This window comes from Bison bison, unplaced genomic scaffold (genome assembly GCF_000754665.1).
Source record: "Bison bison bison isolate TAMUID 2011002044 unplaced genomic scaffold, Bison_UMD1.0 scf7180017864365, whole genome shotgun sequence".
NCBI lineage: Eukaryota > Metazoa > Chordata > Mammalia > Artiodactyla > Bovidae > Bison > Bison bison.
Window position 1 is genome coordinate 961,149 of NW_011494937.1, and position 16,128 is coordinate 977,276.

The 16,128-nt window shown below is 48.1% G+C and overlaps 1 protein-coding gene across 4 annotated transcripts in view; it reads left to right on the forward strand.

Moving 5' to 3' along the window:
* The first annotated feature begins 11,156 nt into the window (after positions 1-11,156).
* DDX39A (DEAD (Asp-Glu-Ala-Asp) box polypeptide 39A) overlaps positions 11,157-16,128 on the forward strand; it is an 8,803-nt gene continuing 3,831 nt past the window's right edge. For all 4 annotated transcript variants that reach the window (XM_010855434.1, XM_010855435.1, XM_010855436.1 and 1 more), the window contains exons 1-3: positions 11,157-11,287; positions 15,231-15,442; positions 15,571-15,698. In XM_010855434.1, coding sequence (XP_010853736.1) covers positions 15,235-15,442; positions 15,571-15,698 — 336 coding nt within the window. In that variant the 5' untranslated portion in view covers positions 11,157-11,287; positions 15,231-15,234. The remainder of the gene's footprint in view (positions 11,288-15,230; positions 15,443-15,570; positions 15,699-16,128) is intronic.

Genomic DNA, 16,128 nt, shown 5'->3' on the forward strand with positions numbered 1-16,128 from the left:
CCTGGCCGGCGTGCGCCCCCCTCCGGAGCGGAAGCTGCCGGGTCTGTTTCGCTCGCCTTTCCTTCTTTCGGATTTCTCCCTTTTCCCACGGGTCACTCGATTGAGCGCGCGGGAATCCAAAGGAAAAGAGGGAGCCACGTTAAAGCGGAGAGCTGTGGAGGCCTTTGGACCTCCCGGGACCTCCTCTCAAAAAAACAAAAACAACTCATTTTCTCCCTGTGTTTGCAAGTTCAGGCTTTCTTGGAACAGTCTGTCATTCAAGGGCACCGGAGCTTCCCCCACAGGCTTGAGACAAGCTCTGAGCAGACTTGTGTTCAAATTCCAGCACCCTATGCCTTGGGGGAGTCCCCCAAACCTAACAGCCCCTTATCTGTAAAAAAAAAAAAGAAAGAAAAAGAAGAAGAAGGATTGACCTACCCACCCTTGGAGGTGTTGACAAATGAAATGAGACAATGCATGCCAAGTTCTGTGAACGCAGTAAGCGCTGGACAAAGGTTAGCTGCTGTGATTTTTAGTGTTTTTGCCGTTATGTAAAGAGATTTGACCCCTAAATCCGCACGGACTCGCTGTGGGCCCTGTAGCGTCTAATCCTCAGTTTTCGCCTCTGTAAGATGGGGACACGCCTCTTCTTCGGGGCTGCTGCGTGCAGGTGGCGCTCCACGGTGCAGACTCGTGCTGGGTCGGAGGCAGAAGGTGGAGACATCTGAGGAGCTTCTCCAGGGTCTCCGGAGTCCCTGGAGCATGCAGCCTGGCTCGTGGCAGACCGGGCACTACTTTTCAAACCCGGTGACTGAACCAAGCTGCGGTCCCTTGGGCGCGGGGCAGAGAGCGCTCCTCCGCCTTGGCGCCCTCCTGGGACCCTCCAGAGCGCGGGAGGCTACCTTGGTTACCCGCAGCTTTGCATGGCATACACGGTCCCAGAGATCGGGGCGGGGTGTTTTCTCTTTCCCTTTGGGCGACTCTTTGGGGCTGGGTAGTGGTGGTGGTGGTGGTGAACAGAGAAAGAGGAAGAGGAAGAAGAGAAATTATACCAATCTACAATCTGCCCACTTCTCCCTCCCCTCCACTGTCTCCACCAAGTCCATCTTCATCATCGTTCACCTGGACCAGTGCAATCGCCTCCTGTCAGGTCCCTGGGTTCCTCCCTTGACCCCATAGTCTCTTTTCCCCACAACAACCCAGGGATGCCTAGGAATGTCTAAGTCAGGTAATGTCCCACCTCTGCCTAGATCCCTCTTTGACTCCCAGCTTCCCCAGAGGAAAAGCCAAAGTCCTACCAGAAACCCACAAGGCCCTTCACCTTCCTTCTCTCCTCTTCTCCCACCTCTTCACCTTGCTCACTCTTTGCAGCCACACCTGTTTCCTGGCAGTTCCTCAAATATTTATCCATTGAATTAAAGAAACCTTTGAGCCAGCTCTTTTGCTTTTAATTTAAATATGAGGAAACTCAGGCCCCTCACCCTCAATGAGCTTCCCAGGTGGTGCTAGTGGGAAAGAACCCGACTGTCAATGCAGGAGACTCAAGAGACGCAGGCTCCATGCCTGGGTCGGAAAGATCCCCTGGAGGAGGGCATGGCCACCCATTCCGGTATCCTTGCCTGGAGAATCCCAGGGACAGAGGAGTTGGGAGAGGGGACTACAGTCCACAAGGTCATGAAGAATCAGACATGACTGAAGCGACTTAGCACCAATTATAAAGTCAAGATTTATGGTCCTTGCTGCGTCTTCCTCTAATTCTCCAGCCCACCCATTTTACAGATGGGGATGATGGGGCCAAGCAAGGCTGAGAACCAGTCTACCACCTTATCCAGGGAAGGGCCCTCTGCTGCCTGACAGGTCTCCAGGCTGCTTCCCTGGATAGAGCTGGGGAACCCTGCCAAAGTCTCACTCCAACCTCCTGGCAGTCATTTACTCAGTGAATATTTATCGGCACCCACTGGGGACTTCGGTAGCACTGGAAACAAAATTTCACTCTGGGCTTGAAACACCAAGGACTTATTGTATAAACTCAGCCAAATATGATAACTGTACCAACACCTCCCTGTGCCTCCTCTGGCCTCTTTCCAGTCCTCTCCAGGGCCTTAGAAGCCCGAAATCACCCCCAACATAACCCACCACTGCCTGCTGGAAAACCTGTTTCTGGCACTCTGGAGCTCTTAGGAAAAACACCACTCCTCGTCTGGCCTGCAAGGTAGTCCAGTCCAGCCTCTGCCCACCCGTCCAGCCACAGCTCCCTCCACTTCCCTCACCCCCATCTAACAAAACTGGCCTTCTCTCCGTTCCTCAGATATTCTCACCTTACTTCCAACCACAGGGCCTTTGCACTGGCTGTCCCCCAGTCTGTAATGCCCTTCCCTCACATCTCCCCAAGGCTGGCCTCTTCTGATCATTTAGGTCTCTGTTCGTATGTCATCTCCTCTGAGAAATCTTCCCAGAGCACCTCCATATCCTGTCATCTCTGGCCCATGGCTCTGCTTTTTTTTTTTTTTTAAGATTTTTTTTTTTTTTAATGTGGACCATTTTTAAAGTCTTTGTTGAATTTGTTACAATACTGCTTCCGTTTTATGTTTTGTTTTTTGGCCACCAGGCATATGGGATGTTAGCTGCCGGATCATACCCACAACCTGCTGCGTTGGAAGATGAAGTCTTAACTGCTGAACCGCCAGGGAAGCCTGTTTTCTTTCTTTTAAATATCACTTGTCTCTGAAATTTCCCAGTAACTGGCCTAAGCTCACTCAGTCTTTGTGGAAGGAGTAAATGCACTGAGTGTGAGCTGTCAGGAGAAAGGTAACCCAGCCAGTGAATGCCTTGGGAGGACAGCTGCCCAAGAGGAGGCAGAAGGGCTGGCACTAAGGGACAAATTAGGAAATTGCCAAATAGATAGAGAAGAAAAGGGTGTGTGGTGGAAGGAACAGCAGAAGCAAAAAGGCCCAGAGGTGGGTGAGGTAGAACCTGGTATATCCTTCTTCCTCTGCCCTCGTCTCCCACCCACATCCCGTCACTCATTCCACTCTGGCTGCATAGCCTCCTCACCCATGCTGATTCTTACCTCAGGGCCTTTGCACTAGCCGTTCTCACTGCCTGCAATGCTTTTCCTTCTCATCTTGGCATTCTCTCTTTCTCACTTCATGCCCATTTTTGTCTAAATGTCACCTTCTTAAGGAAGTCTTCCCTGACTGCATCTCCACCCAGAACAAGGCCCACCCCATCACTACCAAACTCCAACCCTCACATACTTTTTTTATCCTTGAAAAATTTTAATAAATTTGACGACTATATTCTTTCTTGTCAGACTTTATCAGAAAGATGTCAGTTCCCAGAGGGCAGGAGGGGCTTCCCTAGTGGCTCAGTGATAAAGAATCCACCTGCCAAGCAGGAGACATGGGTTCGATCCCTGGGTGGGGAAGATCCTCTGGAAGAGGAAATGGCAACCCACTCCAGTATTCTTGACTTGAGAATCCCATGAACAGGGGAGCCTGGCAGCTGCAGTCCACAGAGTCACAAAGAGTTGGACACGACCTAGAGACTAAACAACGACAAAATAGGATAGGGATTTTTGTCCTGTTCACTGCTGGGTCTCTGGCTCCTTGTTGTTGTTCAGTCCCTAAGTGGTGACTGACTCTTTGTGACCCCATGCACTGCAGCACTTCAGGCTTCCTTGTCCTTCATCATCTCCTGGAGTTTGTTTAAACTCATGTCCATTGAGTTACTGATGCCATCCAATCATTTCATTCTCTGTTGTCCCCTTCTCCTCCTGCCTTCCATCTTTCCCAGCATCAGGATCTTTTCCAGTGAGACGGCTCTTCCTATCAGGTGGCCAAAGTATTGGAGCTTCAGCTTCAGCATCAGTCTTTCCAATGAATATCAGGGTTGATTTCCTTTAGGATTGACTGGTTTGATCTCCTTGCTGTCCAAGGGACTTTCAAGAGTCTTCTCCAGCCCCACGATTCAAAAGCATCAATTCTTTGGCGCTCAGCCTTCTTTATGGTCCAACTTTCACATCTGTACATGACTACTCTTGCTCCTAGAACAGGGATTAGCACACAGAAGGTACTCAAAAAACAGCTGCTGGATGAAAAGATGAACAAACCAGGTATCATGAAAACATGGCTGGAGTTGGGGTTTTTTTTGTTTTTTTTTTTTTGCTGATGAACCTGGAGTAGAGAAAACACTCCAGATGTTGCCCAGAGTGGGAGTGGAATTCAGACCTGACCCTGAGGACTGTGGGAACCACTGGTAGATTCTTAGCAGGGGAGGAACTGAATAAGGATTATTTCTCAAAAGATAAGGCTCTTTGCAAAGCAGGTCTTCACCAGCGGGGGAGTGTAGGGGGCCTGAGAAAAGAAATGGGAGTAGATTCATTTGCCACCAGAAGAACTACATGTATCCACAAGGCTAAACTCAAAAACATCATGTGGAAGGAGGGGATAAAGAAGCAAGGTTAAAAAATGATAGTTTGCTATTATTTATATAAATTACAAAAAAATCCAGAAAGGGATATTATGTATCAAGTTTGTGGAGCAGTTCAGAGTAGTGGGCAGTATGCCTGGCATCCTGGCTGAGGTTTGCCAGGCTGCATGCGTGCTAAGCTGCTTCAGTTGCATTCGAGTTTTTGTGACCCTGTGGACTGTAGCCCGCCAGGCTCCTCTGTCCATGGGATTCTCCAGGCCAGAATACTGGAGTGGGTTGCTATTCACTTCTCCAGGGGATCTTCCCTACCCAAGGACGAACTCACATCTCTCATGCCTCCTGCACTGGCAGGCGGATTCTTTAGCACTGGTGCCACCTGGGAAGCCATCTGGGTCCAAATTCTGGCACCACTGCACAGGGATGGTGAGACCCTGGGCAAGTTTCTTTCTTTTTTTTTTTTAATTATTTTTATTTATTGAATGAATTTATTTGGCTGTACCGGGTCTTAGTTGTGGCATATGGGATCTTAGTTCCCTGACCAGGGATCGAGCCCAGGCACCCGGCATTGGGAGCATGGAGTCCTAGCCACTCAGCCACCAGGGAAGTCCCTGGGAAAGTTTCTTCACTGCTCCGTGCCTCAGTTTCTTCATCTGTAAAAAGGGATGATCATAGTGCCATCTCCCTCATAGGGTTGCTGGGAAGTTTAAATGAATTAATTCTCATAAAGCTTAGCATGTGTGTGCATGCTCAGCTGCTGAGTCGTGTCCAACTCTTGGCATCTCCATGGACTGTAGTCCACCAGGCTTCTCTGTTCATGGGGTTTTTCAGGCAAGAATACTGGAGTAGGTTGTCATTTCCTACTCCAAAAGCAAGGAATAGGGCTGCAGTCATTGTTCACTTATTTTTACTGAGGCTGTTTCTGTAGTGGGGGAGGGGAATGGAGTTGGGGGTGTAAATAGAAATGACTTTCACTTTAACAATAATGTTATGTCTTTTACTTTAAATTATTGATTATTTTGATTGAGGTGCAACTTACATATGGTAAAGTACACAGATCTTTTGGCGTGCAGCAACATGAATGTGTATATATGCACCTACCCCTGTGGCCCCCACTCCCCTGTTGCATAAGTTTTACTTGTGCTCTTTCCCTGGCAAGCTCCTCATGTAGATTCTGTGTAAATTAACTTTACCTGTTCTTGAGCTTCATACTTCATGGAATCATTTTATGATTTTTTTAAATGGCTGGACTTCTTTTCTCTTTGTTTTTTTTTTTTTTAAATACGGACTATTTTTAAAGTCTTTATTGAATTTGTTACAATATTGTTTCTGTTTTATGTTTTGGCTTTTTGGCCACAAGCATGTGGGATCTTAGCTCCCAAAGCAGGGATTGAACCCACACTCCCTGCATTGGAAGGTGAAGTCTTAACCACTGGATCACCAGGGGAGTCCCCAAATGTCTGGATTCTTTCCCTTAATATTTATTTTGTTTTCTGTTAATGTAAAATTCACCCTTTTAAAGTGTACAATCCAACATACACTAGATTGTACACTGTACAGTGTATGTTTGCAAAGAACATGATGTTTTTAATATTTATCCGTCATGTTGTGGATAGCAATCATTCATTCCTTTTTATTTCTAGTGGTATTCCATGGTGTGAATGGACCACAGTTTCTTTCTTCATTCATTTGTTGATGGACATTTGGTTGTTTCCAGTCTGGATCTGTTATGTATAAAGATAACTTTTTGACCACACCGTGGAGCATGTGGGAACTTAGTTCCTGGACCAGGGATCAAGCCCACACCCCTGCATTGGAAGCATGGAGTCTTACCCACTGAACCACTAGGGAAAGTGAAAGAGTAAAAGTGAAGTCGTTCAGTCATGTCCAACTCTTTGGGACCCCATGGACTATAACCTACCAGGCTCCTCAGTCCGTGGGATTTTCCAGGCCAGAATATTGGAGTGGGGTGCCATTTCCTTCTCCAGGGGATCTTCCTGACTCAGGGATCAAACCCGGGTCTCTGGCATTGTAGGCAGACGCTTTACCATCTGAGCTACCAGGGATTGCGCTGAACCACCGGGGAAGTCCCGTTCATATCTTTTTGTGGACAAAAAAAAAGTTTCCTTGGACTTCTCTGGTGGTGCAATGGATAAGAATTCACTTGCCAATGCAGGGGACACGGGTTCAACCTCTGGTCTGGGAAGATTCCACATGTCAAGCAGCAACTGTGTCTGTGCGCCTTAACTACTGAGCCCATGCTCTAGAGCCCACGAGCCACAGTTACTGAAACCTGCACGCTCTAAGACCTGCAAGACACAACTAATGATCTACTAATCAGTCGCTCCTGTGCTGCAGCTACTGAAGCCTGAACACCTAGAGCCTGTGCTCGGAAACAAGAGAAACCACCGCAATGAGAAGCCTGCACACAGCAACTAGAGAGTAGCCCCCACTTGCCGCAACTAGAGAAAGTCTGCGTGCAGCAGTGAAGATCCTGTGCAGCCAAAAATTGAAAAAATATTAAGTGTGTATATGTCAAAAAAATTTTTTTAATGTTTCATTGATTGGTATGAGGACAGCTTAGTCATGACATAGGTGCCTGTTCAATGCAATGGGTCTGATTGGAAATGATTTTTTCTGTCTTCGGGGGGTGGGGGTGGACATTAGCAATGTCTGGAGGCATTTCTGGTTTGGAGACATTGAGGCATGGGTGTTTCTGGCATCGAGAGGCCAAGAATGCTCCTAAACATCCTACAAGGCACGGGATGGCTCCCACTGCAAAGAAGGATCTGGCTCAGATGTCAAGAGTGTTGGGCTTGAGGTTCCCTAGTTAACCTTATTACAAACTGCCAAATCATTTTCCAAAGTGGTCTTCTCATTTCTGGTTCCTCCACAGCCCCTCCTCCAACCTCGGTACTGTAAGTCTTTTCCTTTTTAGCTATTTGGGTGGGTGTTTAAAAATCTTTCCTATCTTAAAATAATTCTGAACCGAATCAGGCCAATATGACAAATTTGAACATTTTTTCATCTTGGGTGGTGGATATACTTTAGCTGGCTCTAATCTTTTCTGGATTTAAAGTTTGTGGGATTTTTGTTTGTTTCTTGTGGCTTTCTTGTTGCTTGTTTTGAATAGTAGAAGCTCCCCCTGGCTGCATAGATGGTGAATGCCGTTTTTTTCTTTTCTTCCCCCTTGTTTTCCAAGACTTCTTTACTGGACTCAACTGGCTCCAGTCTCCTCCTTCTCCGGCATCATCTCAGATAATCTAATTCCTCCAAGGTCACCTTTCACCTGCTTTCCTGGAGCTCCTCTTCTTTCCCCAGGAACTGGTTTTCTCCAGCTTTCCAACTTACCTGGCTTTGGCCTCTATCTCAACCTATAGACGTTCTGTTGTTCCATTGCTAAGGTGTGCCCAACTCTTTGTGAGATAGAGGTTTTGGCTAATAAAGAGAGCTGGCTTTGTCTTGAATTCCTGCCAGCAGTGTGACTTTGGGACCGAGATTAACTCTCTCTGGAGCTCAGGTCAACCACCTGACAATAGATATGAACGATGGATGTGCTAATACACACAGCTCATCTATTCCAGGTGAGAGTTAATCTGTTGCTATATTTAGATTTCTCAGAACAAGGCTGAGCACCAGGACAATGGGGTGAAAAGTAGGGGAGGCACTTGCCTCCAACACAGCATTTAAGGGGGTGCCCCCAAATTAAATATAAACATGTTTTATGTGTTTTTTATGTGCAATTTTCGGAGAAGGCAATGGCACCCCACTCCAGTACTCTTGCCTGGAAAATCCCATGGACGGAGGAGCCTGGTAGGCTGCAGTCCATGGGGTCGCTAGAGTCGGACACGACTGAGCGACTTCCCTTTCACTTTTCACTTTCATGCATTGGAGAAGGAAATGGCAACCCACTCCAGTGTTTTTGCCTGGAGAATCCCAGGGACAGGGGAGCCTGGTGGGCTGCTGTCTCTGGGGTCGCACAGAGTGGGACACGACTGAAGCGACTTAGCAGCAGCAGCAGCATGTGCAATTTTTAAAAAATCAAAAGTAATGCAAAAACAAAAATCCAAATAAAGACAGGATCAGGGCTTCCCTGCTGGCTCAGTGGTAAAGTATCCACCTTTCATTGCAGGAGACACAGGTTCAATCCCTAATCTGCAAAGATCCCGCATACCTCAGAGCAACTAAGCCTGAGTGCCATGACTGTTGAGCCTGTGCTCTGGAGCCCCAGAGCCACAACTACTGAGCCTACATGCTGCAACTACTGAAGCCCGCAAGCCCCAGCGCCTGTGCTCTGCAGCAAGAGAATCCAACGAAATGAGAAGCCCTCTCATCACTACTAGAGAGCAGTCCCCGCTTGCCACGACTATGTTGCCCACACAGCAAAGTAGACCCAGCACAGTCAATAATAAACAAGTAAATAAAATCATTATTATTTTTTTAAAAAGACAGGATCAGTAGTTCTGAACGTTTCCTTTTGCAGGTGCCAATATGGCTTGACGTGGCACTGTTATGGCAACCCACTCCAGTGTTCTTGCCTGGAGAATCCCAAGGATGTGGGAGCCTGGTGGACTGCCATCTATGGGGTCGCACAGAGTCGGACACGACTGAAGTGACTTAGCAGCAGCAGCAGCAGCACTGTTACTGACCCTGTCTTTACTTAAAATTTTGATATTTTGCTCATCAGATATTTTAGAGAGATTTTAAACATTAATTTCTTTAAAATACTGCATTCAAATATTATTTATCTTGATGACTCAGTTTTTTAAGATTAAAAAAAATTATTTTTTTATTTTTGGCTCTGCTGGGTCTTCGTTGCTATGAGTGGGCTCTCTCTAGTTGCGGAGAGCAGGGGCTACTCACCGTTGTGCGTGTTTCTCATTGCAGTGGCTTCTCTTGTGGAGCACAGGCTCCAGGTGCACAGGGTTCAGTAGTTGCAGCACTTGGCCTCAGTAGCTGTGGCTCTCGGGCTTAGTTGCTGCACTGAATGTGGGATCTTCCCGGAACAGGGATGGAACCCACGTCCCGTACATTGCAAGGCAGATTCTTAACCACTGAACCACCAGGGAAGTCTCATGAGTCTTTTGCTTTGTTTGGTTTGGTGTTTGGTGCCCCCCTTTAAGTTTGCATGCGTCACCCTCATTCTGTCCCCGCTTCCCCACTTCCGGGTATAGGGGAAGTGCTCTATAAGTGTTCTGATGTAATTATTACACACAATATCTACCTTATGTCATGTAAAGCCTCCCTCTGGATTGACTGGTTTCTCTTCATTGGGCTTTTTGACTGAAGTTATACCTGTGATGACTTTAGCTCTGAATTTGTCTCAGACATGGACCCTGTGGTAGCCTTATACTAAATGAAAACTGAAATGCCTGAACCTCTTTGGAAAACTGTGGAGAAAGATTTAATTGTGTCAAGGGCTTAGGGAGACTGGAAAGCTGGAGCAGGCTTATGGAGTTTGCCCTACTTACTTTCCTTCCTCCTTCCCACCCCCCAAATCTCCCATAGCTGAGAAAAGACTGACAGTACCAGGTATGGCAAGAATTAAGAATCACTGGAACTTTCACAGGGTGCTAGTGACAATGTAAAGTGGAACAACCACTTAAAAACTGCCAGGATCTACTAAAGCTGAACACTCACATGACCTTCCACTCACCATTTCACTCCCAGGTATTTGCCCTAGAGAAGTAAATTCGTTTTCACAAAAATACTTGTATATGATTTATTAATAATGGCCAAATATTGGAGAAAAAATGTCTATCTATAGGTGAATGGAGAAACTACATTGGCTATATTGTGGAATAGCCACACAGTGGAATACTACTCAGGAGTAAAAAAGCAATATGCTGTACATATTGCTATGTACAGCAATGTGGAAAATCTCAAAACATTTTGTTGAGCAGAAGCCAGACACAAAAGACAATCTACTGCATGATTCTGTTTATATTAAATTCAAGAACAGACAAGATTATAGTGATAGAAATAAACATAGTGGTTGCCTGGTTGGGGCAGGAGGGAGGAAAGGGGTGTGGCTGACTTGAGAGGGACACAACAGAACTTTCTGTGGTGATGGAAATGTTCTATAACTGCACCAGGCAATTGTCACTCGGGTATCAATCATCAGAACTCATGGGAACGCTCAACTCGGTAAAGCACTAGCGGGATAAAAAGGCTAGGAAATTTTCATACAAAGAAAAACTAAAAGTAACAACAACAACAAAAGTTTTATAACGAAAACATCGTGGTTTTGGTTTTTTCGTCCTGAACCTACATGGCCACTCGCAGTGTCTGACTCGACTTTCAGCAAACAGGAATTGTGGCTTAGGACCATTTCTCTCACTCCCATGCCCTGAGGGGCCCCTTCTCTACTGAAGGTGCAAAATGTCCCTCCACGCTGGCATCATTCCAAGCTCCCTAGCCTTTTCAGAACCTCTACGTTGTAGGACCACTTCAAAAACTTTCTTCGGCGTAGAGGCCATATTTCATAAGGGCGAGACACTCACCCTAGACCCACATCACGGCTTCGATTGCCCGTACTAAACATGGTGGCACACGAGCCGGTTACAACCTCGACCACGTGACGGTACGCTCGCAGACGCCCGCTTCGGTCAGCCCACTCCGGCGCCTACTTTTAGATTGACCAATGAATCGGAGGTATGAGGCACGCCCCTTTCCCCTCTCCACCAATAGCCTCCAGACACCTTCCGCAAAATCCAATAATCGCTTCCGCCTCTCTTGAATGAAAAGCGAGCGGTCCAGTGAGCTGAGCCGCAGTCGGACGCAGGAGACAGGAAGCGCAACAGCGCGTGTCGGGGCTCGAGAACGGTAACCGGAGTCGGGTGGCTCTCTTCGCAGCACGGGGAAGCGAACGAGGAATCAGGTGAGCAGCTGGCCCAGGCGCGGGGCCGCGGTGCGGAGACGTCGGATCTGCGGGCGAGCGGGAGATAAGAGACGCCAGGGGTTGAGGGAAGGAGTCCGGGCGCGAGACAAGGGGAGGCGGGGCGGTTGGGGTGTCCCGAGCGCGCGTTGGCGGCCGTTGGGCGTTAGGGCGCATGCGCGAGGGGTAGACCGGCCGTTGGAACGCGGGTACGAGTCCGCTTCCGGGAGGGGCTGTCATGGCCGCCTGCAGGCTGAACCCCACCTTGGGGCAGAGTCTGCCTGTTCTTGGAAGCCCGAGGCGATTTGGGGAAGGGTCAGGAGGCGACCCGGGGGTCTGGGGCCGCGGAGCGCGAAGCCGGAGCTTGTAGACGTGACGATCTTCAAGATCGAAAGACTTCCTCCGTTCTTGCTTTGCGTTTCAGGGGGTGGATTCGTAGTTCCAGAGATTTAGGGCAAAAAAATGATGTTCCAGTAAGGAACAAAGTCTTAAATGAAAATTCTCTTTGGGGGCACTTCAGGGTGAAAAGGGTACGCTAAAGGGTCTGAGTTGTTACTTAGTCGTCTGTAAGCTTTCAAGTTGATCAGCTCCTGGGGCCTCTGCCACCTTCTCTGGGTGGAGCAAACAGCGCCAAATCCTTTCCTGATCTAATTTGTTTTGATTTTTAGGTTCTCCCTAGCCAGTCCCTAGAAATTTTTGTGTGTCAAGCCTAGTCTGTCATTAAATTTGTCTCCCCATTAAAACAAAAAGAGTTTCTTCGAACTCTTCTCCTAATTTTTGGAATGCACATCTCTTTCCGGATTTGAAGCCCAGAGTAGACAACGCTGCCTATTTTTATGTCCAAGGCTCCCCCAAGGGTTGGTCCTCCTCTGTAGGGTGATCCATCCTCTTTTCTCTCTTTAACAACGCTCCCACCGTGGTTAACCCCCTTTCATTTGGTGTCTGGTTTTCCCTGCTGCTGGTCCCTTAACTTAGTCCATCTTCTCTGGAGTAACTTGGTCTTGAGCAAATCCTGATTGAGTCACAACTAAAAACCTAATCAGCGATTTCTTATTGTTCAGCGAATTAAGTATGAATGCTCTGGGCCTAACCATCTTGGTTTTCTGCCTCTTGCTTCAAGCAGCCAGTTCTTTCCAACCCCTGAAAGGGTTTGGACTAGTGGTTTCTGGACTGCCCTTTGCTGGCACCTTTTTTCCTCTTTGATGCTTGAAGTGAGCCTTCTTGTTTTCACCAGTAGGAATCCTCAGTACTTGGATTGCCTCTTTCAAGAATCCGATAAGGATACTTGCTTAGCCCCTAAACTCTGCCTTGAGGCCCCGATTCTGATTCTGTTCATTCAGCCATTTGCTCTTGAGTGCTTACCTGTTATGTACTAGGTCCTGTTCTGGGTGCTGGGCTGGCATGACTGGAGGGGGTGTTTTTTTAGTTGGACCCAACTTTAGAATATGCCTTTTTGGAACAACAGAACAGCTTCCCTGATGTTCAGTGGGTAAAGAATCTGCCTGCAGTGCAGGAGACACAGAGATGGGGGTTTGATCCATGGGTCAGGAACATACCCTGGAGGAGAAAATGGCAATTCACTCCAGTATTTTTGCCTGAAAAATCCCATGGACAGAGGAGCCTGGTGGGCTACAGTCCATGGTGTCAATAAGAGTTGGAAACGACAAGGTGACTAAACAATGGGAAATGCCTTTTTGAAACAACAGAGGTCTGAAAAAAGTGGGGAAAACAAGTTGAAAGGTGCTGAGGCATGTTTGAGGCTCAGCAGCAAGGCCTGTGTGTGAGGGTGACGGGGGTGACACACTGCATGTAGAGGGAGTCAGGTTGTGCCGGGCTTGATAGGCTGTGGTGAGGACTCTGGTTTACTCTGAACACAGTGGGATCCTGTGGACCGGTGTTGAGCAGAGGAGTGGCTTTCTCTGACTTAGCTTTTTTAGGCTCCCTTCAGCAGCTGAGCAGCATTGAAGGGGGAGTGGGAGATGGAAAGCAAGGAGCCCAACAAGGTGGCTTTTGACATAATCCAGGCAAGAGGTGACAGTGCCCAAGTGCCTATCAGTTGACAATGGCTAAAACAAACTGTAGTATTCCAGTAAAAAGGAATATTCATCAGCCACAAAAAGGAATGGTGTACTGATACACGGCCACAATGTAGAAGAACCTTGAAAAATAACGTGAGTAAAAGACGTCAGACTGTCACATGTTGTATAATTCCATTATATGAAATGTTCCAAATAGGCAAATTCATAAAAAGAAAGTAGATTAGTGATTGCCAAAGGGAGTTGGGGGACACAGAATGGTAGCCTAAGGATTCAGTCTTATTGACATGAGGAAATGTGTGCTAAAGATGATTGTGGCAGCAGTTGAAAGTATTTGTGACTGCACAAGAAACCAATAAAATGTACCTTTTAAACAGTGCCTTGTATGACATGTGAATGTCTCCATAAAGCTGCTCTAATCTAAAAAGAAAGGTGATGACAGCCTGGGAACCAGTGACGTAGCAGGGGTGAGAAGTGGCCTGATTGACCTGCTTGACTTTATTGGCTGGTGGGACAGGAAAAGAGAAAAGACAGAACAGTTCAGAGAATGGAGTTGCCTTTTCTCAGATGCGGGTTGAGGGGAGAGGTTGTCCATAGAGAGGCTGCACAGAGGTGGTTAAGGCCCTGGGGCTGCATACTCACAGAGGATGAGTGGCAAAAGGGCCACAAACTGGGCCTGGGACCATCAAAATCCATCTCAGGAAGAGGGACTGTTTTTAGCACTTCCACCCCCTACACTGGGCTTCCCTGATGGCTGAATGGTAAAGAACCCGCCTCCCAATGCAGGAGACGTGGGTTCAGTCCCTGTGTCGGGAAGATCCCCTAGTGGAGGGCTTGGCAACCCACTCTAGTATTCTTGCCTGGGAAATCCCATGGACAGAGGAACCTGGCCAGCTACAGTTCATGTGGTTACAAAGCGAAACGACTTAGCAACTAAATGACATAAACAACCACCCCCTTGACTGGAGGCTGGGGTGCAACAGGGAGGACAAAAGACAGTATTCTCATGTTTGGGTCCCTTGTAGCCTGCACCCACTAGGTGCTCTGTGTGTCGGAATTAAATGAAGCCAGAAAGTGATCGCACTTTGTATTAATTCTTTTTACCATCTTGGCTGTATTCTTACTGGCTCCAGGCCCAATGGGAGGTCTTTTCATGAGAGCACTTAATTATTCCCTTGTGCAAACCACAAATAGCAGGAGCAGCTGGGGCTGGGTAGACACTGGCGAGCTCACAAGCTCCCATCTCTCCAGCATCCTGGCAGTTGCATCTCCAGGCTCAGGGTGGGGTCCTTGGGGAGTGAAGGGGGAGGGGAGTCCTTGAGACTAGGTGGTCTGAGGCTATTCAGTAGAGCTGAGACTTTGAAGCTGAGAAGGAGGCATTTATTTGTTCAGAGACCAGAAGTAATGCAGCAGAGTCATGCCTGTGGGGCTGGGGTAGAGGCTCAGTGAGTATCAGCAGCCAAATGAGGCTGGGGGTGGCATGGAATGGGGTGAGCAGGGGCCAGAGAGGGAGGTTGCAATTGGAAAGGAATTGGGGTTTCACTTGGTGCACCTGTGGTTGTGGCCTGAAGGGTCCCAGTAGAGGTGAGGCAGCTTGGTGGAGGGTGGTGGAGATGTGGGAACAACAGGTGGAAGCTGGGAAGTGCTACACAGGTAGAGTAGTGGGACCTGCTGTTGGAGTCAGTGGTGGAGGTGAGTTAAAGAGAAATCAGAGAATGATGTCCAGTCTTGGCTTCAGTGGCTGGGCGGCCAGACCTGACCCCAGGACCTCACCCACCTTGGACTTGTGTCAGCAGCTCACAGCTTCTGTGCAGCCAGCTCCCTCTTCCCCCTCACTCTGGGAATTTTCCTGCCTGCGTCAGTCACCATTATTGCTTCTCTGAGCCCTGCTCCCCCTCCTCTGTTCTCAGCAGCATGGCAGAACAGGATGTGGAAAACGAGCTTCTGGATTATGAGGAAGATGAAGAGCCCCAGGCACCTCCAGAGAGCGCTCCACCTCCCCCCAAGAAAGACGTTAAGGGTTCCTATGTTTCCATCCACAGCTCTGGCTTCCGGGACTTTCTGTTGAAGCCGGAGCTCCTGAGGGCCATAGTGGACTGTGGCTTTGAGCATCCATCAGAGGGTACGCATCCCTGGGTCCTCCCTTCCTCAGCTCTCCTCACTGCTTCAGCGTGGTCCCCTCAGGTGAGGGGCCTGCACAGAGGGAACGTCCGTCCAGTTTCTGATAGCTCATGTGCTCTCTTCCCTCAGTCCAGCACGAGTGTATTCCACAAGCCATCCTGGGCATGGACATCTTGTGCCAGGCCAAGTCAGGGATGGGCAAGACAGCAGTTTTTGTGTTGGCCACTCTGCAGCAGATCGAGCCCGTCAACGGACAGGTGGGTGGACACCCTCCCTGCTAGGCCCCAGCTTCCTGATGCAGCAGGAATCATGGGTTGTCTTGTTAAAAATCCTTGTTCCTGCATCCTCTTTGTGGACTTTTAAAATTAACTACGGTAATTAGTTCTACTGGAGTAGGAGATGGCAACCCACTCTAGTATTCTTGCTTGGAAAATCTCATGAACAGAGGAACCTCACAGGCTACAGTCCATGGCGTCACAAAGAGTCAGACGCAAGTGAGCAACTTAGCACGCACACACTTAGTTGTTACCAGTATCGCCCCCAAAATGATAAGCCAAGAGGAAAAACTGAAAAGTGCCCATTCTGACCACCCGGCAAGATGGCTGTTATTTCCAATGTGCTTTTCTGGATTGTTCACATATAGGAAGGTGGTCTTTTTTTTTTTTTTTTTTTTTTTGGAGGGGGTTA